General features: G+C 35.8%; 1 protein-coding gene across 1 annotated transcript in view; it reads left to right on the top strand.

The window, feature by feature from the left end:
- THSD7A (thrombospondin type 1 domain containing 7A) overlaps positions 1-5,999 on the top strand; it is a 455,382-nt gene extending 449,383 nt beyond the window's left edge. The window contains exons 27-28 of the mRNA XM_060020445.1: positions 1,214-1,301; positions 2,002-5,999. Coding sequence (XP_059876428.1) covers positions 1,214-1,301; positions 2,002-2,086 — 173 coding nt within the window. The 3' untranslated portion in view covers positions 2,087-5,999. The remainder of the gene's footprint in view (positions 1-1,213; positions 1,302-2,001) is intronic.
- Positions 6,000-12,550: the final 6,551 nt, after the last annotated feature.

Below are 12,550 nucleotides of genomic sequence, written 5' to 3' on the forward strand. Positions count from 1 at the left end.
TGAACATTTTAATATATTAAAAAGGTACATGTTTTAAGAACATACAGTTAGACCTTGCTCTTGGTTTATGAGAAACCCAAAAATATTTGTTGAATTTCTCTCAGGGCAAATAAACCCAATAGAGCTCTTTCGATTTTGAACCCAGACTCAAATTTTATAAATCTTTAGAATTGAGAAAAAAAAAAAGCGTATTAGAATATAAACTTAGTTTGTTTCCAACAAGTGAACCCCTAATTGATCCAGCTCTAGGCAAAAAAAAAAATTCATAGTACTAATTTGCTTTTGATGCCTTCCAAATATTGCATAAACCAGAGTCTCTGTGGAGTCAGTTTGCCCAATCTATAATTTTAATTCTAAAATCATATGTTTAGCTGTATGTGTGCAACAGAAAATATATGTTGGTGTGAGGATCAAGTTAGGTTAGGCAAAGTCATTAATAGTATCACTCGTTTGAAGTTTATTCAGAATATAAAACTGAGAAGTTCAAAGTGAATGAGACCAGAAAACCAAATTTTAAAAGTTCCTATCATAAAACTGGAAGAAAAGAAAAATTCCTGTCCTGATTCCATACAATAGAAAAGGTAGAAAAAATTTATTTAGAGATCCTTTTATATGTTAATCAAACTTGGCTGTTTTTACAAAGGATATTGTCAAATCAGTTTTAAAGCACACTCTAAGTATAAACTAGATAAAGGATTATTAATTCCAAAAATGTTAAATATATTTACTATCAATTCATCTGGAAAAAATATTTAAATGACAAAGTTTACATTGAGATACCTGTCAGCATTAACTCAAAGTTGTAGGACTTTCTTGAAATTGCATTATTTTTTCTTCTTTTCTCACAATTGCCATTCTAAAGATAGAATGAAAATCAGAAGAAAATGTTTATATTAGCATTACACATATATTGGGTTTAAAAGAAAATTCAGATAAGAAGCAGCAGAAATGTAGGCCTGTTACCTTGAAATCTGAACTTGAATTCAAACTTCATTGCTTTTCAATTCAATTTTCATTGATAATTTATCTTTAATGAAGGACCATCTAACTAACTATAGCAGCTTTGCATTAATCATTAATTATGCCTAAGCAATAATTCATTTTGAGTTTTGAAAGGACTTGGTCATATGTGACTGGTCATTGGTTGTGGTTAAAGACTGTCATATATATACCAGACTAATGTAAATTAATGACTAATATCCATTCTTCTTAGATGGGAGACTAAAGACCTGGGTTTATGGTGTAGCAGCTGGGGCATTTGTGTTACTCATCTTCATTGTCTCCATGATATATCTAGCTTGGTGAGTGTTTAAATATTTCAAAATCTAAGGGGATCTCTATTTCAGAGCAAACACTTTCAACTGGCCATAACCAAGAACAGCAATCTAATGTCTCAAATAAGTATTCCACATTAGTGTTCATCTGAATTTCTGAATAAGCATGGCTTTAGTCTTAGATAATCTAAAAACTACCAAATGTGATCCATTTAATTTCTGAAGATGAGCCAGAGCTGCCCCAGGTCATCTTCTCAAGTGTGTTCTCCTTCGTTCTATAAGCAAACATTACTTTGTATACTTATGATGAACTGTAGATTTTTACATTGAATTACTACTGAGGAAGATATTATGATAATACCCAATTCAACTATCTCTTAAAACATTTATTAATTATAAATTGTGTTATTTATAAAAGTTTATGGACAAATATAAATGATTATACTATAACATTATTTTCATTGTTAGTACTAGAGGAATACCATTTAAACAATTCATCTTTTACAGGATAATAAAATATTTGAAGGGTTCTGTTTCAAGTTTATTCAGAGCATAAAACAGAGAAATTAAAAAACCAGAAAATCAAATTTTAAGGTTGAATTTAGGCAGTGTAGGCAATTAAGCAATTTAGGTTTACCAATGTTTCCAGTTTTTTCATTTAAAACAATAAAAATTGCAATTGAATATTTTCTTTCTCCCAATTTTAATGATTTTTTTTTCTTTACAGCAAAAAGCCAAAGAAACCCCAAAGAAGGCAAAACAACCGACTGAAACCTTTAACCTTAGCCTACGATGGAGATGCAGACATGTAAACCATAACTTATCCTGCAACAACCAGTCTCAGCTTTCTACCTTTGCTGTAGATATCCAGAGGCCACAAAGCTATTCAAACTGTATGGATTAAAATACATTGTAACTTCTTAAAAGATCATCATTAAGAGTGAAAATCACAGTGCCACTGGAGATATCAAGACAGTACCACTTACACAGAAACCATCAGCCTTGAGAATTCTAGGAGATTTAGTTGAATACATGCTGCATTCTGAGAGTTTCATGTGATCTTTCTGAAATCTACCAACTGATAATTCACTTTCATCTCTAAAATACGGTGGTGGGATTGGCCAGTTAGGATGCCTGATGCAAGCCTCTGTCTGCAGTTAACCATAGTAACATTTTCGCATGAAGAGTTTATACCAAGATCTCTACACTACTATAGTCAAACATAACAACATGTATACTCAATTGATGATACACATTATGTCAGATTATGTACTTGTTAATAAGCAATTTTAACAGTGAATAAAGATAAACTCTAAACTGAGCAGAAAACCCACTGAATAAATTCAGCATCCTGGTGATTGATGATAGTTTCATTGACCTGCATTTCAGAGGCAAAGACCCTTTTATAAGACTTAATTCTTGTCTCTCTCCAAACTACAAATGCTGGACAGGTACTAGTACCTTAGAAGAGTCCTCAAGTTCAGTATTTTATAGTGGTTATTGTCTGGAAAACTAATTTGCTTGTGTTAATACAGTATGTTTCTACTTTCTCTAATTTTCAAACTGGTTGCCTGCATCTTTTTTGCTATATGGAAGGCACATTTTTGCACTATATTAGTGCAGCATGATAGGCACTTAACCAGTATTGCCATAGAAACTGCCTCTTTTCATATGGGATGAAGACATCTGTGCTCAGAGTGTCAAGGAGACATTTACAAGTTCTTGTGTCCTAAAGAGAGTAAAGTTCAGTTGGGATGGCGACAGAATGGAATTAGCTATTACATCTGCTGCACACTTCCTCATCACTGCAGCCATTGTGACATCAACAACATGGCGGTAATTTAAGTGTTTTAATCCCGAACTCACTAACCCTCCAAAAGATGGGTCCCTCTAGTTGGTTTTTAATTGTACTTTGAAGGCTGTTTATGACTAGATTTTTATACTTGTTATCTTTGTTAAAAAAAGAAAAGAAAAGAAAAAAAGGAGCTGGTTGTCTTTTTAATTTTGAGCAGATGGAAAAAAATGTGTTTGTGATTTTTGTAACTAAAAGAAATCAAAATTGTGTGTTGATTTTTTCTTTCTCCCTGACTTGTTTTCCTAGTTTCAGATGGAATGTATTTCAAAATCCATTGTTTTGTCTTCCTCACCAGTAAAATTTGAAGCGAGTCTTTTTAATGTATGATATCAAAAACTAGAATTTTTAAAAGAGAAGAATAAATATTTTGTCCAGGGCTTCATTAAATATCTAGACCAAGGGTGGCACACTTTTTCTGTAAAAGGTCAGATGGTAAAGATTTTCAGCCAGGTCTATGTTGCAACTTCTCCATTCTGCCATTGTGAGAACGCAGCCATAGACAATACACAGTACAGTACATAAAAGAATGAGCATGGATGTTTTCCAATAAAACTTCCTTTAAAAGAAGTGAGCAGACCACATTTGTTGTGGTTTGGCTGGTCCCTGGTCTAGAAGCTTTTTCAGTGCTAACTCACTCTCCATTGTGTCATCCTGAGCTTTCATTCATTTACCCTCAGACTGCGATCAGTGTTTAATTTCAGAAATGAAAAACGGTCATTCAACTTATCACTGTATTGGAAGTAGCTATATTTTTCACAGATGTAGCCCTGGGAATGGCACAGTAAAATGATATCTAACTCGGCTGGTTTCTTTCGTATGAAAGGAAAATTCAAAAGGTGCCATTAAAAAGCGATACCATTTTTCAGGCAACATTTATTGTGACAACCTTTGGGAGACGGAAGGACGTTACGTTTTCAGGTCTTTAAAAAATAGCATCACAAGCTATTCTGTCTTAAACATAGCTGTGTTGCTATACAAGTGGTTTGGACTAGAAGGTATCTTACCTTCATACTAGAGTTTGAACTCCCCCTACTGTTTGCTAGAGTATTTGCAAAGATTACAAAAGACAGATTGGAATGTCGTTGTCCCTCAAATAAACAGATTTCTACATATTTCGATAAGCATTAAATGTGGTAAGCACTAATTCCTTATTCAACATTCACTGTATTAAGCAACATGTAAATCATTTCTAAGCAAACATGATGTCAGGAAAATGAGAATTTTACCTTAAACCAAGGATTTGAACAAGGAAAAGCATAAAAACAATTCCATTTCATCTGTCTTATTAAAGAGGAAGACAAAAATAATATTGTCACCCTAAAACTGTGATTGTCAATATACGTACTCAGGGGTCTTCCAGATAATCCTCAAGTTGATCTCTTTGAATAAAATGAACTCCATTTGTCCAAAATGGTTGAGAAATAGTCCGTTGCAGTTACTTGAAGAGTTTCACTGACAGGCTTATGAAATGCATGCCATACCCAATACCCTTGAAATTGTTGACTAGAATAAAATATTGTTGCTACTAATGCTATACTTACGATCATTTAAAAGTCATTAATTCAGAAAGTAGATCAGTATCATCCTACCTATATTGTTAAAATTAAATGAATAGATCAACATTATAAAATGTCATGAAAATACAAGATGATTTTATTCATAAATTGATTACCTTTTACAGATATGAAGGACGCTAGGTTCAATGTGATCTAACACTAGGGAGCATACTGGAAGTTCCTCATTAGGATAAATAAATACTGGATGACCTCTTGTTAGAAAGGTACAAAGAGGAGAATGTAGATAGCTGACTATTTTGGACAAATGAAGGTTACTATATTCATGTTTATAACATGAAAATGGCCTTATTTTTGTTCCTGGCATGAATCAATAATGAGTTAAGTACTTTACTGGAATTTCATCAAAACCTTATTCCTCCTGTTTATTTGAAGAATTCAGGAGGGCAATATAGTAGTAACTTGTCTATTGACACTTACCAAAATGGTCTGTGAGCCCACAAAGATTAAGAATTACTGTTCTGTAAGTATGAAGGTTTGCTTGGTTTTAAAAAAAGAAATGAAAAATATTGACACAGTATTATGCTATTTTGTTGGACTGTTTCCATTTAAATGACACAGAAGTGGCATAACTGATCTCTCTTGAAAGAGGGTGGTTTGCTCATTCATCAATATCTAATCTAGGAAATTGACCACAATTCTTATTTCAAAGCCTTTTTGAGGACTCTGGTGTAGCTTAAAGCTAATTTAAAAAGGAGTGCATAAAAGCATGTTTTTAATTATAACAAAGCACAAGTACCTATAACAAGACAAATATTTATTGAATTATCACATGTAAGACACTCTGCTAGGCACTGTAAAATATTAGTAATGGCTTTTGTTTACATCTATATCTAAGACATTCAAAACAAGGAAAAATGCTTAATGAGTGAAAATCACACACACATCACCCTTCACTCCAGATTTAGTGTTCAACACGGTTAGTATTTTTCCTTATGTAATGTCCATGTCTCGGGCCATGCTGGCAGGCTTTGGCTATATGGCTCCTCTCCCCTCAGGCAGGTGGCAGTGGTCATAGTGGCAAGTAACACCTCTCAATTTTTATTTTAACCTCCTCTAACTCCCTGTATATCCTTCTCCTTTATGATGATGTTCAGTGCCTGGTCTCTGTCTGCTCTCTTATCTACAACTAATCTTGTCTGCTTCCCTCAGAACCACCTTCTGCTAAACATGCCTACATTTTTAATAAGAAAAAAAAGCGGTGAATACCTATATGTCTTTCCTATTGGAGTCAAAGTGTCATTTAGAGTGTGAACAGGTTGATGTAAACAGAATGTACTGGTCAAAGACATGAGTAAAAAAGAAAAGCTGTGGAGGACATGCCAAAAAAAAAAAAAAACAGACGTTTTCTGTAAAAATGTCAATTCCTACCTTAGATTTAGTCCTACCCAGTACTATCCCCCTCCACCAATCTTCCCCTTATGCCTTTGTTCACGTGCTAGTCTACCAGACAGCGAGGGAGGCCTGCACCTTTCAAAACTTACAGAAAGAAGAGCCTATTCTTAGGCTGAATCCAGGTTTGAACAGATTTGCAAGAATCAGGCTTCCCAAATGATCCAGGGTCTCACTAATTGTAAAAATATTACCAAATTCAAATATGTTTCTTGTTCTATTTCCACTCTAAGCTTGAGGGTATTGAAAGGAGAGCAGTCCATGAACAAATCTGTGAGGAATCACGTCAGGCAGTGATCTTTCCTGGGTCTAATTAAGATGTGAGAACTGAAACTTCTACCTGTCCCTTCTGGTCCTGCCCTCAGGTGGCTGAGAGTGCAGAGCAGGATTTCAGGTGTCTGAAACTGGAGTGTGGGCCCGGCAGACATGACTCTTTATAAAAAGGATGTTTTCCAGTGTGATATAATTCTGTATCTAGCAGGGAAACTGAGAAATGGTTATGTCTACATTATGAAATGAGTAAAACAAATGCTAAATGGATAGAGTTAATTTTGTAGTTTTATGTTTTCGTGCTTCTACCAAGGCAGATCTTAAAATGGCAGTTATATGAAGACATTTAGCTTGTGAGAGTCATGTTTCCAGTGATCAAAAACCTCTAGTCTATTTAAACTATCACTGGGTGTCAGTCTTGTGTTTTGTAGATTTTTTTTTTTTAAACAATAGTTTCTAGATTACCTACCTTGAACCCTCAGTGAGCTTTTCCCAACTATTTTTCAGGACTCTATTTATGTTTATTTTTTCAAAGGAAACATTAAGATTTCCTTCCTGACACTTTTTCCTGCCTATTTCTAGTACAAAGATTTGAAGCGATCAGTATCTGTCATTGTAAAATATAACTTTATTAAATTTGCAATGTCTTTCTATAAATTATAATCCCCTAAATATGTTTTTTGGTTAATTTAATTACCTGAGTATTTATTAATATTTTAAGTAAGGAGGCAGCTGTCTAAGAAGTTTTTGTTAATATTACTTTGTAAATTGTGTAATGTAATTTATTTTAAATTATGTACATTTCTTTTTTAACGCACAAAATGTCTATGTACAATTAACTACAGATTTGCAAATAATGTCACTAAGCTTTATTCAGTTAATATAGATGGCATGTGAAGATGTAATATGCTTTTTTACATTTTCATATGGGTTATTTGTAAATAACTATGTTGGTGATAAACATAAACACGGAAATCATTTTCATTCTACTCATGTGTATCTGTGTTTTAATTTGCACCATTTGCTGCTCAAATGTGGGTAAATTTTTTTTTCAGTGGAAAACCAAATCTTTTTACTACTGTACTGCACTTTCCTGGGTCTTTTTTTTTTTTTTTTTTTTTAGCAATTCCAATTGAGAAAGTTTGAGAGATGCAAACCTTTACTTTAAAAGTCTGCAGCGGCCACAGATTAATCATCCTGGACAAAGGAACTCTTGGTTTCCAGTAAATTAAAAAAGACTAAATAGCAGAGGATCATAAGATACTCTAGAATACGGTGCAGCTCTTCTTTCCCCCTCAGTCAGAAGGCGAGCCTCTCCCTGTCCATTTTCCCTATGTCTACCAGTAAAAGACCAATCCTAAAAAACAAGGCAGAAGCTCACACATTAACAAATTAAGATCCCCTTCATTCCCAAAATTAAGATTCACACATTAACAAATTCAGGAAGAGATGCACAAATTAAATTACTTCTAGGGTAGCTTGCAACTAAAACATTTTCTGAAATCGCTGTTTGCTAAAATATAACTAATGAGCAAGGAACCTGTTAAACACAGTGTATGAACCGCTCAAAATATACAGCTAGCCTCAAACGCTTGTTGAAAAACCTGTGATCTGCAGTCTCCTTATTTTCTGTATTGTTCATTACAGCTCAATCTAGATGAAAATTTTTTAAATAACCCACATATTTCTTTATATGTATGTGGACATTCATAGTCAATTACTAACTTCATTTTTTATTTTGCATCTCTAATTTATGTCCTGCAAACACAAATACGAACACAGCTGGTCTACATTTTGCTGGTCTGAGTCCCTAGTGATTCCCTTCATTAAACTCTGAACATACTCCAAAGAAAAGCCAACACACACTACAATTTACAGGTCTTGTCGGTGTCAATTACTCTGAAAACAGTATGTACATACAAAAATGCTTACATGCAGTCAGACTTTCTGATGTTGCAGTCTTTTTTCTTTTTTTTCTTCAGATCACTCCCCCTCCCCCTTTCCACATTCCTCCATAGCATCTCCCTGCCAAGGTAACTCAAGTCAACAATCTGATATGTATCCGGCCATATTTTTCTCCTTGATCATATAATCTGAATATGATGGGGACAGGGGTAGAAAAGGAGAACAGAGAGAGACAAACGGGCTAAATTTGGTAGATACAATAAGAAAACAGCTTCATTTCTTTTCCTATTACTGTTGCAAACACACTAAAATGTCCTTTGTCCTCCCCTTGGCAACCCTATTGCAAATCCCATAGCTCTTTGGTCACAATTTGAGTTATGAAAAACACTCAGTCCAGGCTAAAACAAAACATCAATCCCTCTCATTGTTTTCATTTCCTTGCTGACTAGCAAATTTGAGCAACTTTTATCTTTTCCTGTATGTGTTGTCTATTGGATTTGGTCCTCTATTACATATCATTTTCAAATGGCAATTTTGGTGATAACAAAGTGGTTAATTTTAGGCCATCAATTAAATTTAAATTTTTTGGTAAAGAAAAATTTCTGAATTTTATTTATCCACAATCTAGTTTGTCATCCCAGGCAGAGATGCTCTTACAAGGGCCCCTGCCACTTCACTGCCCCCAGCTCTCTGCTATTTCTGAGCATGCTCACCTCCCCTCTCATGCTAACCCTTGAGGCCAATGTCACACAGAGGTGATGAAGTTGGAACCCAATCTTCTATTAAAACCACACACTTTCCTTAGAGCACTGCTCTTACTGTTATCTCTACCTGGAACACTCTTCCCATTGATACAGGCCTGGCAGCTCCCTTACTTCATGCAGGTCTCTGCTCAAATGCCACCTCATCTGAGAAGTTGCCAGGCCTCAGGCATTGACTCCCTCTGTCACTTTTCTATCCTCCTGCTCTTCTTTAGTTTCCTTTATGGCACCTTATATTATGTATCTTTTTGGATGGTGGTTGTGTTTTTACTGCCTCTCACACACACGAGAGGCCAGGTCTTCATCTGTTTTGTTCCTTGCCTGGAATGAAGCCCAACACATAGTAAGAACAATAAATTCTTGTTGGATGAATACATGAACAAAAGAATTAGTGAACTGTGAGGTTTATGGACAAAGGGTAGTTAAGGTTAATTAGGAGATCAATTATAAAGAGACCACTAGGGTTAAGTGACCAACTAATTCATCCACAGCTTAAAGTTGTCAGTACTCCATCATGAATCATTTTATATTCATTTCACCTGCCACAAGTATGTTCACCTAAATTCCTCAGAAAGCACAATGTTGTGACATGGGAAGAATAGTAACAGAGCACTCGAAGAAATAAACTCAGTAATGACTGAGCCTGGCATCATGGAAGAATGACAGCTGAGGACATGCCAGGAAGATGTGGGCCATGGGATTTGAAAAACTGTCTTGAGAATGGAGTCTATAAAAGAGAATTCTGTCATAGCTTTCTCTTAATTTTAATTTCATTGCATGGGAAACTCCAGTGGGAGACATGAGGGAGCAGGGAATACCCGGAAATAAAGGAGGGAGGCTGATTAAGAAAAAGGCAATTGCAACAAAAAGAATAAAATATCGAGGAATAAACCTACCTAAGGAGACAAAAGACCTGTATGCAGAAAATTATAAGACACTGATGAAAGAAATTAAAGATGATACAAATAGATGGAGAGATATACCACGTTCTTGGATTGGAAGAATCAACATTGTGAAAATGACTATACTACCCAAAGCAATCTACAGATTCAATGCAATCCCTATCAAACTACCAATGGCATTTTTCACAGAACTAGAACAAAAATTTTCACAATTTGTATGGAAACACAAAAGACCCCGAAGAGCCAAAGCAATCTTGAGAAAGAAAAACGGAGCTGGTGTGACAAAGCAAGAGAGAGGCATGGACAAATATACACTAACAAACGTAAGGTAGATAGCTAGTGGGAAGCAGCCGCATAGCACAGGGATATCAGCTCGGTGCTTTGTGACCGCCTGGAGGGGTGGGATAGGGAGGGTGGGAGGGAGGGAGATGAAAGAGGGAAGAGATATGGGAACATATGTATATATATAACTGATTCACTTTGTTATAAAGCAGAAACTAACACACCATTGTAAAGCAGTTATACCCCAATAAAGATGTTAAAAAAAAATGGAGCTGGAGGAATCAGGCTCCCTGACTTCAGACTATACTACAAAGCTACAGTAATCAAGACAGTATGGTACTGACACAAAAACAGAAATATAGATCAATGGAACAGGACAGAAAGCCCAGAGATAAACCCACACACATATCATCACATTTTCTTTGATAAAGGAGGCAGGAATGTACAGTGGAGAAAAGACGGCCTCTTCAATAAGCGGTGCTGGGAAAACTGGACAGCTACATGTAAAAGAATGAAATTAGAACACTCCCTAACACCATGCACAAAAATAAACTCAAAATGGATTAAAAGGGCTTCCCTGGTGGCACAGTGGTTGAGAGTCCACCTGCCGATGCAGGGGACATGGGTTCGTGCCCTGGTCCGGGAGGATCCCACATGCCACGGAGCGGCTGGGCCCGTGAGCCATGGCCACTGGGCCTGCGCGTCCAGAGCCTGTGCTCCGCAATGGGAGAGCCACAGCAGTGTGAGGACCACGTACCGCAAAAAAGAAAAAAAAAAAAAAAGATTAAAGACCTAAATGTAAGGCCAGACACTATCAAACTCTTAGAGGAAAACATAGGCAGAACACTCTATGACATGAATCACAGCAAGATCCTTTTTGACCCACCTCCTAGAAAAATGGAAATAAAAACAAAAATAAACAAATGGGACCTAATGAAACTTCAAAGCTTTTGCACAGCAAAGGAAACCATCAACAAGACAAAAAGACAGCCCTCAGAATAGGAGAAAATACTTGCAAATGAAGCAACTGACAGAGGATTAATCTCCAAAATTTACAAGCAGCTCATGCAGCTCAATATCAAAAAAACAAACAACCCAATCCAAAAATGGGCAGAAGACCTAAATAGACATTTCTCCAAAGAAGATATGCAGATTGCTAACAAACACATGAAACAATGCTCAACATCATTAATCATTAGAGAAATGCAAATCAAAACTACAATGAGATATCATCTCACACGGGTCAGAATGGCCATCATCAAAAAATCTACAAACAATAAATGCTGGAGAGGGTGTGGAAAAAAGGGAATCCTCTTGCACTGTTGGTGGGAATGTAAATTGATACAGCCACTATGGAGAACAGTATGGAGGTTCCTTAAAAAACTAAAAATAGAACTACCATGTACCAAAATGTTCACTGCAGCACTATTTACAATAGCCAGGAAATGGAAGCAACCTAAGTGTCCATCGACAGATAAATGGATAAAGAAGATGTGGCACATATATACAATGGAATATTACTCAGCCACAAAAAGAAACGCAATTGAGTTATTTGTAGTGAGGTGTATGGACCTAGAGTCTGTCATACAGAGTGAAGTAAGTCAGAAAGAGAAAAACAAATACCGTATGCTAACACATATATGTGGAATCTAAACCAAAAAAAATGGTCATGAAGAACCTAGGGGCAAGACGGGAATAAAGATGCAGACCTACTAGAGAATGGACTTGAGGACATGGCGAGGGGGAAGGGTAAGCTGGGACAAAGTGAGAGAGTGGCATGGACATATATACACTACCAAACGTAAAATAGATAGCTAGTGGGAAGCAGCCGCATAGCACAGGGGGATCAGCTCAGTGCTTTGTGACCACCTAGAGGGGTGGGACAGGGAGGGCGGGAGGGAGGAGATGCAAGAGGGAAGAGATATGGGGATATATGTATATGTATAGCTGATTCACTTTGTTATAAAGCAGAAACTAACACACCACTGTAAAGCAATTATACTCCAACAAAGATGTTAAAAAAAAAAAAAGAATAGGGCAATTGCAAATTTCTTAAAAAAAACCTTGTTCCAAGATATAAAAGCAGCCTGACTATCCTGTTAAGTCTTAAACCATATTAATTTACTTTATGGTATCAATAATAGTCAAGTGCTATAATATTTGCTTGCTTTAAAGCAAAAATAAAACAGAAAGCACAGAATAAAATTACAATTCAAAGTGTTTCCCCAATTCCCTATTATTCATTTTGGAACAATAGAGGGGGACATTCAGCAATCATGTTAAATACATTAATGGACCATTTAAAAACCATTCCTTCTAGAATACCATGCCTGAT

This window comes from Delphinus delphis, chromosome 9, assembly GCF_949987515.2.
Source record: "Delphinus delphis chromosome 9, mDelDel1.2, whole genome shotgun sequence".
NCBI lineage: Eukaryota > Metazoa > Chordata > Mammalia > Artiodactyla > Delphinidae > Delphinus > Delphinus delphis.